This window comes from Anser cygnoides, chromosome 2 (assembly GCF_040182565.1).
Source record: "Anser cygnoides isolate HZ-2024a breed goose chromosome 2, Taihu_goose_T2T_genome, whole genome shotgun sequence".
NCBI lineage: Eukaryota > Metazoa > Chordata > Aves > Anseriformes > Anatidae > Anser > Anser cygnoides.
The window spans coordinates 42163822-42179955 of NC_089874.1; the positions used below are offsets into that span (position 1 = coordinate 42163822).

General features: G+C 35.3%; 1 protein-coding gene across 9 annotated transcripts in view; it reads right to left on the reverse strand.

Annotated features, from left to right (window-relative positions):
- Positions 1–16134, reverse strand: part of SLC4A7 (solute carrier family 4 member 7) — an 89570-nt gene that overhangs the window by 15563 nt on the left and 57873 nt on the right. For all 9 annotated transcript variants that reach the window (XM_066991928.1, XM_066991929.1, XM_066991925.1 and 6 more), the window contains 8 exons: positions 13093–13208; positions 11403–11560; positions 9929–10016; positions 8171–8317; positions 6165–6268; positions 4444–4618; positions 1919–2052; positions 1130–1375 (listed from right to left, as the gene is read on the reverse strand). In XM_066991928.1, the coding sequence (XP_066848029.1) occupies positions 1130–1375; positions 1919–2052; positions 4444–4618; positions 6165–6268; positions 8171–8317; positions 9929–10016; positions 11403–11560; positions 13093–13208 (1168 nt within the window). The remainder of the gene's footprint in view (positions 1–1129; positions 1376–1918; positions 2053–4443; positions 4619–6164; positions 6269–8170; positions 8318–9928; positions 10017–11402; positions 11561–13092; positions 13209–16134) is intronic.

Consider the following 16134-nt stretch of genomic DNA (forward strand, 5'->3'; position numbering starts at 1 on the left):
GATTAGTAATAGAAGATGACTTAGAAATGTGTCAGTTCTTACTAGTGTTTCTTAAGTGTCTAGCATTGCAGTTTATCCACTATCTTACTAATGCTAAATGTATGGATCACTGACTGTCAGGTAATTGTGTGTTGCTGATGAATCAAGGAAAAACTTTGATTCTGATTTGGTTTGAACTAAAAACTGAGCAGATTTTCCCACTAACAGCAGGATTTCCTCCTCCCAGCAGGTGTGAGCTGTTAAGTCGATTTATCATATTTCATGAAATTGTACCCTAAGCTTGAAAACTGCACACTGAGGAGCAAAAGATAAAGCAGCAGATCATAAAAAATATATATACACATACACATAAAAATAAATAAGACATCAAGACACGTGGTATGACAACTACTCAGTGCTGATTTCACAGTGTAAGTGAACTATTTTAAACAGTACAGATTCACACTAAAAAGTAGGTAAGATGCACAATTCCCATAAATCAAATGTAAAAGGATATACTTAAATATCTTATTATATTCCTTAAATGAAATGAAGTTACTTTCATATTGATAGTTTTACTGCTGATTATTATGATGAAAAGAGATAGTAGCTTTACTAAGGCAGAAAATACAAAAAACAGTTTCATTTTTTTTCTATTATTTTCCTCTCTCTTATAAAAAATAAATTCTAAAAAGTCAAGTATCCCCACAATTGCAGTAGAAAGGAACAGTGCTTAAAGATGTTAACTCTGTTCCTAGCACAGACAAGCTGAAGAAGCTCTCCATGCCTCAGCTGCCTGGAAATAATTCTCACCCAGGTGGGGGAAACCATCATGATTTCTTGAAGTGGTCAGGCAGAACTCCTGGCAGAACTCAGCTAATGGAACATGCTGACTTTTAATCAGGCTGCAGATAAAACAGGCATTGTCACAGTCCCTTATCCCATCCAATCACCCATAGCTAACACAGAAAATTCAGTTCCACAGCATCCTGAATAGAATTTTTCTGAAGTTTCTCATGCTCCTACCACCCCCAGCATTCCTCCTACCCTACCACCAAGAAGCACCCACCACAGTTGGTAAATGGTATGCCACTATAATATAAACATTTTCTCTATGTATTTTACTAACAAATAGAAACTCAATACTTACGAATATAAAGTCAGTTTATCCAAATTATTGTGCATATTGAAGGCATATATTTCTCCCAAATGAAAAAGCTTTTCCAATGCCTCATAAATAAATATGATGCATATAAGCGCTGCAAAAGCTTCCTCTGTAAATCGAGTGATGTAACAGACAAGGCTGCTGGCATCTGTTGCTACAAGAACTATGCATAAAAATGCAGTCCACAGACCAATGCTAGTTCGTAGGGAGAGGTAGGAAAGCTCATAATCCCTGTGAAAAAAAAAAAAAAGTCTTAGCTGAGCCTAAAATAACCTCTACCATACTATATTTGAAAATGGATAATGAGGCCAAGTTCTAGGTATTCACAATGTTTCCTTGATGTCAGTTTTGACTAAAATACAAACTTTTCTGTTTCATCTTCCACCAGAGCTGAACAACACTGCAAGGTGTTTCTAGGATTGAGGGCGCAACTACCTGCCTCAGGAAGCATCATGGGAATGCTCTCTCCAGAACTACCTGGATGGTTTTTCCAGGAGAGCAGCTCAATCCCTGTTTACCTTTGCAGAATCAAAGCCAACATCTCCACACAGTTAGAATATACTATTTAAGTCCTATCCACTTCATCACTGATTTTCTCATTAAGGCACAAGCAACTCAAAGCTTTGCCAAACCACATGCACATCTCCATCTCTTGCTGCCGTCTTTACATCTTCATGATCATCCATTTCGAACACATCTGCTTTCAGTTACAGCTACTCTAACAGGCTGGAAAGTGAGAAAGTGTATCAAGCTAATAAAAATATCACTACTTACCTGCAAAATTTAAATAATATTTTTTCAAATACTAGAACTGGTCCGGTGCTCCCCAAAATAGTAAGAGGTTGCCCAGCAAAGAGAGAATAGGCAATCCCAGTTAACGAGGCTCCAAAGAGAGATTCTATTGCACTCTGTTCGGGGGGAAAAGAATCTGCTTTTACTATGCTGCCTTTCAGGTTAGCATTTAGCGCCATATCTGCATAAACACAGTTTTAAGATGCATTAATGTACAAACAAGACAAGATGTAAAAACACTACAATTAATATTAGTGTTTGAGACACAAGAATAATTTAACATTGTTTTGCAGTAACAATACCATGGACAAAAGATTTGGAAAGCTTCACTCCCGAGAAACATAAAGCCATCCAAAACCATGAGAACAAGTTACTAGTCCTGCGAGCTATGGAGGAAAAACATGCCAACAATTACTACAAATAGAAAATAAAATTATGTAGTGTATGGAAGGAATTATCTGTCTCTAAAAAAAAAATTGCAACATACCTGTACCAAAACATGACACAGTGTGCTGCATCAAACCTGCATCAGTCAACCAAGCATTACAAAAAAATAACAAGTGACAGGAGGTGGTGCAGGGGATATTACTGAACAATATTGGTTTATGTATATGTGACACCATAAATAGATGAACTGTAAACCAATGTCCCACCTGGTAATGCATTTCTTTTTGAGAACTGAAATAAGTATTTTTCTTCAATGAATTGCATGTTTTAAGATAACATTTTCTGCTAAGAAGAAATGTTACAATGCACCTCAAGAGACGTGCAGGGCTTTCTAGATCCTAAAATGGTGTTAAAGTTACTTTAAAATAGTTAACTACACCACCTATAACTATGAAAAGTCAAGAATTAGCAGATTAAAGGGTTCGTTGGGGAATTTGCAGGTGTTTGCTATTTTGCAACTATGCAAGATTAAGAAAAGAAAAATTATGCAAACTTAAGCCCCAATTCAGGAAAGCATCTAAAATAGGTCAAAAGAGTTTGCAGAAATGGAGCTATTAAAAATAAAAAACATGAGTCCTTGGTAATTACGTCAGAAAAAGTACATAAACCCCGTCTCTTGCTTAGCTATTACCTTTGAACTACTGGTTTAGTGAATGCATTAACCTTGGGGCTGTCAGTCAAGGTGGCAGGGACAGGAGTACTGTGGAGGTGATGACCTCTGGGAATGTGAGGAAAGGTTTCAAACACAAATTGTGTACCTTACAATGTCAGCTACTGTGCTTGAACATGTGTGTTCAGTAACTAAATTTTATATTCAATGATGCACACCAAGTATCTGAAGGCAGGAACAAACCCACAAACAATTCCAGATAGCTAAAAGAAAGAAGGTATTTAAGAATCAAGCTTTAAGAGAAGCATATTTTCATAGTTATAAAAGGTACATTCATAAATTACATCAACATTTTGATACCACAAGGAAACCCATTCTTACATTAAGAGTTTCAAGAACAGTGCACAGAAAAGATTAAGTTATTTCTGTATTTGCTATCAGCTTGAAGAGCTACATCAATAAACAAACATCCAAGTCAACAGCATTACTTGAAAGAGAGAAAAGTTAACTAAGCGGTAACACAGTACAAGCTTAAAAACTTGATTTAAGAAGTATCATGAAGAACTTTATAGCACAAGCTTTACCAGATTCTTAAATTTTGTAAAGGACATTCCTAAATTTATCTTTCCCCTTCCCCAAAAGGAGAGAAGCCTTGGTTCTTTGCAAAAGATTTCAAACCAGAAAATACACTTCAAACTAGTTTACTCACAAACCAATTGACACAGAGTTATTAACATTGCTGACAGAAGTATTATTTCCCTGTCCAAAAACTAAAGTGCAACCAAACATTTGTTTTAATAAGGTTTTGGTGTTGCATACCGCCAAATATAACACTACCAAATATTTATGGTCAATATTCAAGTCATTTACAGTGAAGAGTATTTTCTGCTCATAATTTTTTTTTTGATTTTTTTTTTTTTTTGTAATTGATAACAACATACCATTAGCAAAAGCAAACACATATATCCTGTCCATTACTTAAATACAGAATTGACTGCTACCCATAACACTGTAGGCATTATCATCCTCATAGGCCTACTACTCAAGGCCAGTACACATTCTTGGCTGTCCACCTTGAGCCTCTGATTTTGCCTAAAGTAGGCCTAGTGGGATGGTGCACCTTTACTGCTATTCATTATTTTCAAGTAGCCAAAAAGAAGGCAATGCCTTTTCTCAATTCATGAAGCTATTCATCCAATATGGCAGGATAAACATTTAAATTTTTTTATTTTATTGAATTTTTACCTCCACTGTGCATCTTCTCCTGTTCACATGGATTCCCCACATTTTCCACAGCAATTACCTTTTGGGGAAGATCTGCTTTGGGGCAGGCTAATCAAGTGCTGTGGGTAAATTCTTCAAATACAAGTATAAAGAAACGAGACAAATGCACACAGTGACTTGCCTCTGAAGGTCTAAAAGCCTGGCCACTACCATTTTTTGTACTCACTATTCTGCCTTGTGTAGCTTCTCCCAGGAGCCCTCCAAAAGTGATTACAGGAGACATACAGGCACAGTATAGGAAAAGAATCGAGGCCAGGCACTGCAGGCTTAATGCATCCTTGAAGTCACTCAAGAAAAAAGGTGCTTTCCTTTTGATGTCAAGTATCAAACCACCAAAAAGCCTAAATAGGTGAGATGAAACTCGTCAAACTGTACACTAAAGGATTCTAGCTAGTTCAAAACTATGGGCTACACAAGACTGCCAGTGCCTATTGCCAGCACAAAATTAGCTATTTTATAATCCAGATTAAAGCATAACACAGTTTAAAATATAAGTGAGAATCTTATCTATTCCAATTCATTATTTTTCCAAAGTATCATCAATCAGGTCATCCACATTTTTAAAAGCTGGCTAGGAATTTTTGCATATAACAGGCTAGATACTGAAAAAATATCTTTACAAATTTCTATACCTTAATTATGTTTAAAGTTAAATCTGGCTTATGAGATTCAGAACAAGGAACAAGAGACATGCTAAACTTCAACCAAAATCATTGCATTGATACACTTCAATATCACTACTCCAGTAAGCAGTTGTAGCTTTGTTTTTGATCTGAATTCTCTATATTGATGAACAAACCTATATTTACTTAACAGCGTAACATTTGGAGTATGGAGATATTTTCTAAACGGAAATACAAAAACAAATATATATAAATCGGTTCAAGTGGGTAAGTTATTAGCAAGAAATTAAAAGGCTTTTTTTGCAGCTTCTCAAAATTTTCAAAACTAAAATACTAAGTAAAATTTGTAACAAGGAAAAAATGGGTTTATTGTGAATTATACATGAAAGCCTTAACAAAATTTTCCATTCCTGTGGAAAAAAACAAGTTTTAGCTACTTAAAGATAATTCTGTGGGTAGAAATGAACTTTTGTTCCCTATACCATCTGCAAAAAGGCAAGATAAGAGTATGATGAAGCTAAAATGGTAGAATTAAAACAACGCTTATAATTCCTTCTTGCAAAGGTATGAGAAAAATGCAAATCACTTAGAAGTTTATCATTTTGGGGATAATAACTTTATACATCTTCTCCAGAATTTCTCAGTTGATATAATTTCTAATATGCAATATTAACATGTAGTCCTATTCAGTTGCATTTCTACTGTTAGAGAGGTGGGGTTTTTTTTGGCAAGTATTTCAGAACAGAACAGTAATGCAACTCAACTGAAAAGTTCCTTTGATTTTTATTTCAGATCTAAAAGAAACATAACCAAATCAGTATTCTTTGCCACTTTATATTCCTTGTTATTCCACTTCATACATGTTTAATAAAACAGATTTGCATTAACTGAAATTTTTAGTACCTAGCCCAATGCTGAAAACTGTATATTCCTGGTATAATTATGATAATTGCATGCTCTTGATAATTAAAAATTAAAACTCAACACTTAAAAGTCAGTTAGTTAAATCAAGCAGCATCTTATAAGAAATCCTTCACAAACGTGTTGAGAAACACTGCCACAGGCTTGAAAATGCTTTAAGCAGACTGCCATTTATAGGCAAGAACCCAACACTTGAAAAGGAAAACAGATGCGTTCTGACACATACAATGTTTTTCTATTATTTTTTTTTATGTTTAAATGCCATCATTAAAAGCTATAAAGCTATTAAGATTTATCACATTTATTTCTTTGTGGTAGCTAGTATTTAGGGAAGTGAACACACCTTCCAGTTCTCTCAAGTTCGGGTCCAGCATGATGGCCTTCTTCTTTAAGAGTCTCTCCTGTAGGAGTAGATCCATTTGGAAACTTAGGTATCTTTCTTTTCTCCTAAAGAAGGAAAAAACCAAAAACCACACAAGACAAATACATACTTTAAATTATACTTTTTAGTACAAAAGCAGAGTGTACAGAGACTTGCCTTCCAGCCTTTTTCAGAATCCCAGCTTATCAGCAGCTCTCCATTTGCCAAATTCCTCTTTTATTGAATACAGATGACCAAAACCGTGCAACACTCCCAAAAAGATCTTATTAGTGCCTTGCACAACATTACTAATCTTCCCTTTCTAAAAGAATTATCTCCCCTGAGACATGATGAAACAAAGTCTGCCTTTTCAAGACATAGTATAGGCTCAGCCATGTGGCCTAGAAATCTTAAGATTTTTTTCTCAGTCATTTCCAGAGCAGAAGCCGCCAGCTTGTAACAGAAACTGACCTCACTCTATAACAAAATACAGTATTTAGTACAAGTACAAATGAAGAGTCATTCCTCTTTTCAGCAAGCTCACCATCTCGTCATAAATTTCTCAACCAAGCTTGCATTCCAGAAAAAATAAAAAACACTTAGCCTTGCTTATTCAGGCAACAAATTAATTGCTAGCCTCACACTACTCATGAGGTAAGCTATACTGCTGTCCCCCCTTCCATTCCAACCACTTCCCTAAATAATCACATAATTCAACACCAGCATCAGCCTTATGAACAAAGAGTACCAGTCTTTCTCCACACTTTTGATCCCTGTGGCAGGAATTTCCCTCAGTCATAAAGAGGGAGAAAGGGAAGAAGTCAGAGGTCACTAAGGTCTCACCCTGGCTCTCAGTTCTAAGCCTTGTAGCACAACCAGACACATTTATTTCATAAACATTTTGTTTCATAAACAGAATGTTTATGTTCATAAACATCTATTTCATAAACATTCTGTAAACATTATTTGCTAACCAATACACATAAAAACTTACTTTCAATCAATGCTGCATGGTGTAAAATAAAATGTGTAAATAAATGTGTAAATAAAGGTGTGTTTTTTGATAAGAATTACAATGTTCTTGCTGATCATTGTTAGATTAATGAATTTGATAATATGAACCCAAGTACAATTTTGGATCAACTCTCCATCTCAGACAGCTTCATTTCAGTATTACAAAAGGAATTACAATAAATACACGTGGTGGTTTCATGACAGTCAACTAAACTCCACTACACTGCTCAAAGAAGAGGAGAAAATATAATGAAAAAAGGCTCATGGGTTGAGATAAGGATAATTAAAGGGAAAGAGAAAAAAAATAAGCAAAGACCACATAGAATCAAGGAGAGAAAATAGTTACTCTCAACTTCCCATCAGCAAGCGATGTTCAGCCACATTTTGGGAAGCAGGGCCTCAGTACACATAGAAGTTGTTTGGGAGGACAGATGCTTTCATAACATGAGTCCTTCCTTCTCCTTCCCCAGCTTTTATTGCTGAGTGTGACATATGGTATGGAATATCCATTTGGTCAGTTTAGGTCAGCTGCCCCGGTGATGTCCCCTCCTCACCTCTGGCCCAACTCCAGCCCATTGCCCTGGGGGTGGAGAGAGTCTTGATGCTGTGCCAGCACTGCTCAGCAATAAACAAAACATTGGTGATATATAGGTGCTGTTCTAGCTACAAGTGCAGAGCACACAGGACTGTATGTGCTGCTGTGGGGAAGGTTAACTCCATACTGGCCAGACCCAGTACTATAAAATTTACTTAAAAAAATAGAAAAAAGTGTGGGATCAGTGTTCTGCTTAGATGAATGATCTACTTTTTCTTCCAAATGGTTGTGTGGGTCTTCTTGATGCTTAACTGAAGTTAACATGCAATGCACAATTAACTTGCATTTGGAAATGCACGGGAGCCCTATACTGGAGGTTTGGTGGTGTGTTTTTTTTGTTTTGTGTTTTTTTTTTTGTTTGTTTGTTTCTTTGTTTTACCTGGGAAGGAACACTTTTTGGTGGCTCAATTCGTATAGATGGATCCCATTCTCCTGGAGGTAGGACTGTCACTTGGTCTAAAAATTCATCAATTCCTGATAACAAATCATTTCGGTCTTTTGCTTTATAGGCAACATCATGGAAAACCTACAAGGAGAAAACACACAGCTTTTTTTTTAAAAAAAATTGTTTTGAAAGACGAACCGATTAAAAAGAACATGTGATTTATTTTTTTTAAGGCATGGGAAATTTTTATAAGTCCTCCATAGTTAGGCTTCTTCATTACTTGCATATTTTTGCATTAAGAATTACCTGTATGCACACACCTACAGAACATAAAATAAGGATGCTTTATCTTCAAACTCACAAGGAATTTATTTCTAAAATTGATTAAGGTAATCTTCAATATTGAGTAAATCAAATTGATGTACTATTGCTTGAGCAATTCTGCCCTACAGTCACTGTGTTGCTGTACTGTGCTAAGTGAGGATGAAAAAGCACCTTTGAACAAGCTTTAAACCAAAACACAAGTTTGTTTTTTTCTTTTTAATTAAGAATCAAAATTTCATTTGTAGATCATCCTCTAGCTCAATCCATCTTAAAAGGCATGAGAAAGCAAGCCCCTTTCTACTCAAGGAAACCTAGCCCTATCACAGCCACAACACCACAAACTCTGAATTCTCTGAATTGGCAATTTCAAACAGGTAGCATTTAAACAAAACCATCTCTGAATTTTGAAAATGCTTTTTAAACAGGGAAAGGAAATGATAGCTTTGCTATTAAACTGACTGGAGAAGATGATTCTAAATTGTTTCTGCACACGCTGAAGCATAAAATGTTTATCTCCAAAGGCCTGACCATTAAGTCTTCCAATCATAAATTAGATCTTTTATGACTATTTAGGTTTTCAGGTCTTTTAAGACCACCAATTTTTATTTTTATTTTTAATTTTCTTCAGTGATCTACAGTGTTCCAAAAATCAGCCCACCTAAAACATTAAAAGCTGTAACTAAAATTTTGAATATTCAGTTCTTATGCTGTACAAATACTGTACTGTAGATTAGTTGCCGACTGTGAAATGAACAGTCTGATTTAAATTTCCAAACACAGATTTCTTTTTCTAGAGTGAAGAATTATTAGGGTTACTTAGTAGAAATTCTAATATTTATGAGCAATTCAGCAGGTGGCGCTGTATGCAAAGGCGGAATTAAAACATCTTATTTTTAATCAGTAAAATGATGACAGTTTTAGAGAGTTCTGGTTCCCCTGTGCTCTTTAAAATTGTCCACCAAGGCTCTAAGCATATGACTACAAATTTCTAGTAAAATTCTAACTTTAATTATTTGATCTGGCTTTGATAAAAAAATACCTGTGACAACTCAATTGAACACATTCTAAAATTTTCTGTCCTGAACACTTATGCAGTTTGCTGTCATTTTTGACAACTATACTGATTCATATCAGATGCAGTTCTATTTAAAAGTTTTATTTCCTAATTTAACATAAAAATAAAATCTGTAAAGCAAAGCTCAAGTATCTCTTCTGAAATACACGTAGCATTTCTAAGCGAAAGGCAAGGGGAAAAAATAATTTACCATTTTTTAAGTCACTAACACAAGAAATAAGTTTCTACTGTTCTACATTTAGCTAGTTTGGTTCCTTTTCTTTAACCTGTCATTCCAAAATACGTTTATTACAGTCAGTTAATACATTATTCTAGTCTTCTTTAACTACAGATGTGTAAAATACATCACTCACATCATCTGTCATCAGTGTTGCTATCGATCTTCCAATTTCATGGTACTGTGGAGCTTTGCCGGCTGGTCCCAGTAACAAAAACAAAAATCTGTGGAGAAAACAATAGAGATAATAGGGCTGGCTCCTATGAATATACTCAGAGACTTCTTTTTTCAAACCAATTTTTCAAGAAAATTTGGTGGTGAAGTAAAAATGTTTTCCTTCCCATTTCAGGTCTTACAGACTGCTGTAAAACTAAGAAAAGACTCACCTCAAAGACATTACTGGAACTGAAATCCAGAACCACGATTACTCTGAAATCTTAATTAAGTCTAATTTTCCAACCTCCTAATGCTATAAATGGAGAAGAAATGCAGAGGCTAGAGCCCAATGAATATTTCTTCTGAATTATATACATCTTTCTGCCATTGTCTCACTGGCAAAGACCCTGTAGGGCCTAGGAGCATTATGACCTGCTATAGCCCCTCCAATGATCACCGCTCGCATAGGAGTCAAACACCCCTCAATTTCTGTCAACAGGTACATCATATAACAGATACATGGATATAATTCAAGCAACACATTGGGCATACTCAGACATATCCTGGTCCTGTGTCAGTGGAAGGGAAGGGATTCTATATTTTGGACACCTAACAAGGTAAAAGTGACATTTTAGGAGTGGAATTTAATCTGGGGGTGGGTCACAGCATGTCTTACCAGACAGCCTCAATTTCCACTCACAATCATCATTAGCACTTTTTTTTTTTCCTTGAACTAGTACTTTGGTTTGTATCCTTTAGCATTTATAAACAGTGAACTGCAGTAATTCTTTTTACAACCTTCTTACTACAGGCCATGTAAATGAATTTCCCAAGTACCACACATTTGAAAAAGTAGCTCTTACTTTCGTTTCACAAAATGAAAAGCTCAATGTTATTTTTTTTTGACTACCCTAACCAAAACTGAGATTGTATCTTCAGAATAAAGTGTGCTATTTCAAAATCTATCAGCCTCCAGCATTCTGAAAATTTATGACAGGATAATTTTAGCTGAATTAATACAATAACATTTGCAGAAATTTTGGAATTACAAGCACTACTGTCAACTACCCTCTGAAAATTCTCACATCCACTTAAGAGAACACCACCAAGATTATTTTTGCCTTTCCCTATAGCATATGTGTTGAAAACAATGAAAAATAAACAAGCATTTTACTCATTTTTTAACAAAAATATCAAACCCATATATTTACAAATTTTTGTCAAATACCACATAACAGTCGAATGAATCAATGTGCACAAAAAATAAGTTCTCTCCACTAGGACTGAGGTATGACCAACAACCTGTAATCATGTTAAGCAGAAGTCTAGTTTTCCTGAGCTTATGGAGTGCATATAAAAATAGTCGACTATTTGAGAACTTCAGTATTATTAATTTCTTATATAATATTAATTTATAATGTAAGTAAAGCCAGACTTTCCAGGCATTTGTTTACCGTGTAGGAACTGGAACCTCTGTGAGACCTGAGAGAAGCACAGCAGGGGAGAGCCTCACAAAAGCAATAATAGGTCTTTCTAAAAAGTCTACTTCTCCCACTAACACGTTTGATGCTTCTGCTCCTGAAGGAATTTTCCTCATGAAGTTCATGTCAACCTATTTATACAAAAATTAAACAAGTGTTTATTCCTTTACATTTGTTAGCATGAAATTTATAACAATTTTTAGTTTATCAGTATTTACTAGACATTCAAGCTACAAAGAAAAATACAAAAGCAAATTAAAAATCCCACGATACAGAAAAGACAGACATATTTATAAAGTGTCAGCCAGCCAGCCACTAACAATGAACTATTTTCTAGAAGTTAGAATTACTGCTACCTATTATATTCTAAAAGACTCCAGACTGCATAATCACCTTACTAGGATTACTTATGACAAACATTCCGTGATAGGACATAACTTAACAAATTAAACACAATTAACTAAGGAGAGTTCATGTAATTACACATGGTTTCTAGAAAGCAATTGGTTATTCCACAGTTGCATAGAATCATAGGATGGCTTGAGTTGAAAGGGATCTTAGAGATCACCAGATGCCAACCCCCCTGCCATGGGCAGGGATGCCACCCACTACAGCAGGTTGCTCATCCAACCTGGTCTTGAACATCTCCAGAATCTTTTATCTTTCATATATATTCAAAAGCCATAATTTTGAAAGAGAATTTGTATGTTCATGTTTTCACCCATGAAGAATGTAACAGCTGAAAATCTAAGCTTTTCTTTCTGTACGTAATTACAGAATAGCATTAGAAAATGGTATAGCACATGAACTCTTTGTCCACATCTATACAAACACGCACAAGCACCAGGTACATTGCTATCTAGAGAACTTACAGATGGCCTCTTGAGTCCCACACCAAGTGTGCCACAACTACAGTGCCAGGAGGCTGACTCCTGCCCAACAGGAGACAAGGCAGGTACACAGAAGGACAGGCCAAGCAAAAACATAAAAACTGTGACAGTGGATCAGGAATAAATGGCACCTGCCATAATCAGATGAGAACTACAGTGTAAAAGTTACCTTTGCTTATACATAATTATTTAACTTGGCAAACCAATTTTCTTAGTGTTGCTCAATAAAGATAACACTACAGACTGAGGTTTATAATAACAGCCATAATGCAACTTGCACAGCAAATTTAAATTATGAAAGACATGGAAGGAATTTACGGTAGTACAAGATTTGCTTCAGAATGAGATACTGTATGTTCCTAATGAATATTAGCTTTTGCATAGCAAACTCAAACATATAGAATGAATCCCCTTTAAAAGCCCTTTGCAAAAAGAAAAAAAAAGGGAAAGAAAAAAAGCAGCCTAGGAGAAACCACTGCAATACCATCTACAAGATTGTTTTCAGAAGAGTCTTTATAGCAGATCTGAAAATATCTCCCCCTGCATGAGAAAGTACACAGGCTGCTCTCGTTAAGTTACTAAAATACTGAGATCACCAAATGAAAGAAGAAATTCTGTCCCACAGAGTTTTAAAACATTTGACACATTTGGCCTCTGCCACATTCTGATACTTGTGCATGTAACTTCTACATAATTAAGACAGCAATAACAACCACCACATTTTTGCTACAGTTTTTTCTATGCTAAACACAATGGTATTTAATATTATTTACCTTACTAAAATCAACGGTGCTGTTTTCTCTGCTTCCGCCTGTCCCAGTACCTTTAACATCTCCACTCTTCCCATTGTCTAAATTTCCAGGTGCTGATTGTGGAGATGCTAATAACCCTAGATTAAAATAAAGGAGATAAGTTCAAAATGGTGTTTAAAGTGAACTGAGTATGCAACACTACTAAAAACTCAATGTGGCAGCTTGCTTAAAGCAAATGTGCAAGTTATTCAGTAAGAGTGCCCTACATTAGTATCATAAATGCAACGTAACAATTCACTGTGATGCCAAAATAATGACATAATTTAAAAAATCAAAGTTAAATGTTGCCTAAATGATGGCCATTTGCAGAACAGTCACCAGAAAGTAAGAGAGACTCTGATTGCTGGGGGGAAAAAAAGTTGACATTTTAACTGTAACTGCCCCAGTATTTAGTAGACAGCATCTTTACTATCTTTAGAAGCCCTCCAATACCAAAAGAGAACACCTCTGTTATCTACAATTTGCTGTGTAACACGTATTTCAATTGTAAAAAGTCTTGGAAAGCCTCAGGCTACAGCTACAAGGAGCAATACCCTGGGTAGTTAACTGAACCTGTACAAGCAAACAGCATACTACATACAGGAAGGATAAACAGCTTGCAAACCATAATTTCAGTCAGCATACCGAAGCTCCAACTATTGATCTGCCCACATGATACTATATGAAATGGTCTCTCTAACTCATTAAATCAAGAGGCACATACAATGAAGTTACTAAAGTTAAACGTACAACTTCCTTCTGTCACCTGAACCAAGACACAACAGTTTTATGTAGCTTGCTAAACCAACAGTGAACTGTAGGTACAGTGAAGGGCGCAAAAAAAAAAGTGACCTACAGGTGTTCATATATATTGAATCCCACGTTGCTATGGTCATCCCTACCCAAGGCGGGCTTAAAAGCTGGTCTAGGCATGCATAAAGAAACCCAAATCCTATTTTTTGGATTACAAAGCATTTCCTTGTTCAGTTTAATGTGCACTAAAGTGCATTTTGCCTTGCTTGTCCACACTAGACCTTTCAGATGTGGTATTAAACATGCTTCGACATGCTTGCAAAACCACAACTAAAAAAAGCCTAACGTCTACGTTTTGTATTTCATGCGGAATTTGTGTTTAGATCAAGCATCACTCTAGTCAAGATAAAACCAAATCCTCCCTGGCTACATTTTGGCAATTGTTCTATCACAACGATTGTACAGTTGCCTCTATCCACATTTATTATTTAGTAATTTGATGTTATTTAACATTTCAAATTACAACTGAATCCACTTTGATTCCCAAATTTATCTCCCAAAAACTCTTTCAAAGAGCCATCATCAGTCAAAAAAATGCAGGTCCAAGCCTTAAGCATTAATTTTCATTCTTGCAGTTCATAGGAGTATAAATGGTGTGGGTAGTTTTTCCTGAAGCAAAAATTAAATGAAGTTAATAAGCTGTAATTTCCTTTTTGAAACCGAACCACGCACAAGTAATTACCTGACACTATAAATACTACATTCAGTTGGCTAGACCAACAATAATCACATTCAATCCTTCTGCTCCGAGATCTGTTATTCACACGAATAACTAAGAGCAAACAGCCACCTGTGAAATTAATTGTTCAAAATATTTAACTGTTTAAGAATCAATGTTAAGATGTGTTTGTAGAACTGGAAATAGAAATATTAAACATTCATTGCAGAAGAAGAGCAAGGTGGGCATCAAAATACATTTAAACATTTTTCACCTTTTCTCTACATAACAATAAAGGTAACTGAAGATGCATTTAACTGATGAGCAATAATGCGTCGTTCTGCACTTTCCACAAATGCTTTGTGAGCAAGAGCAAACAGACTAGAATAAAAAGTGAAGACAATCAAGGAGAAAAATAAAGAATAAACTAACTTAGTTTGGTACTATTTCTTATTGAGTGACACTGGGGAAATTTTGAAGGAAGTGTTGTAAAAGAATCAATCGGTTACAATAAAGTTCACAAGTTTTGGCACTGGTACAGGAATATTTGTCCAATCCTACACCATGTATAAATGTTTCTTCTTTCTGTTGTCCTGTAGCTGGATGGAATGCTGTGCTCACATGAGAATACTGCTTACTTGCTTTCAGACACAGAGCAAGCATTTCCATATGATATTGCATAGCATTATGCTTATCAGTCCATCCAATATCTGCAGTGAAACTTAGAATAAGAAAATATTAACTCTAATAGTGAAACAACTCAAATCTCACAATAATAAAGGCACTTCTTTTTTTCCTTTTCTTCTCCACATGGGTAGGTACAAACTTGGAGGCTTTTGCTAAAACCAGGACTACCTAATAGTTTTTCCAGACAAAAATTCATCTAGTCTTACCAACTACTGATGGACCCATTAAAAATGTACAGTTCTCTTCTTGATGTTGTTATGCAGATGCACCACCTGCCTCCTTCAAAAGACAGCAGTGGAACGAGTCTTGAGTAAGTCTGGATTAAAACCTTGTAAGATCCCTTAAGTACTTATAACCACACTGTCACTAAAGATTATGTGCTAACTAGACTTACTTTAATACTATGATCACAAAAAATCTAATAGGAATAATAGTTCACTAGGAAAGAAAAGCAGAAGACATTTGCCTCATGTCCCTGCTTCAGTAAAAAAGAAAATCACGTTGGGGAAACTAAGATGAGTTCAACACCTAAGCATGATTGTTCCAATATAATTATGTCTATATAAGCAACATTTATTAAGGAGAAATCTTTTAAAGACCAAGTCACACCATATTTCTGTTTGAGGAAATAATTATTTTTTAAAAAATAAATTTCTATGCTGCCTTATGTGGAAAAGAATTAGAATGACTTACTCCTAGAAGGCAAATATGTCAAAGCTTTCTGAATTATTTTCATGAATTAAATTTTAAGAGAAAAGTTGTTGTTATTATTTTATTCAGTTTTAAAACACATTTATCAGTGAATTAAAAGTTCTCTTGTAACAGGCTTCTTTGCTGTTATTAAAAAAGTTTAATGTTGCTGGTGA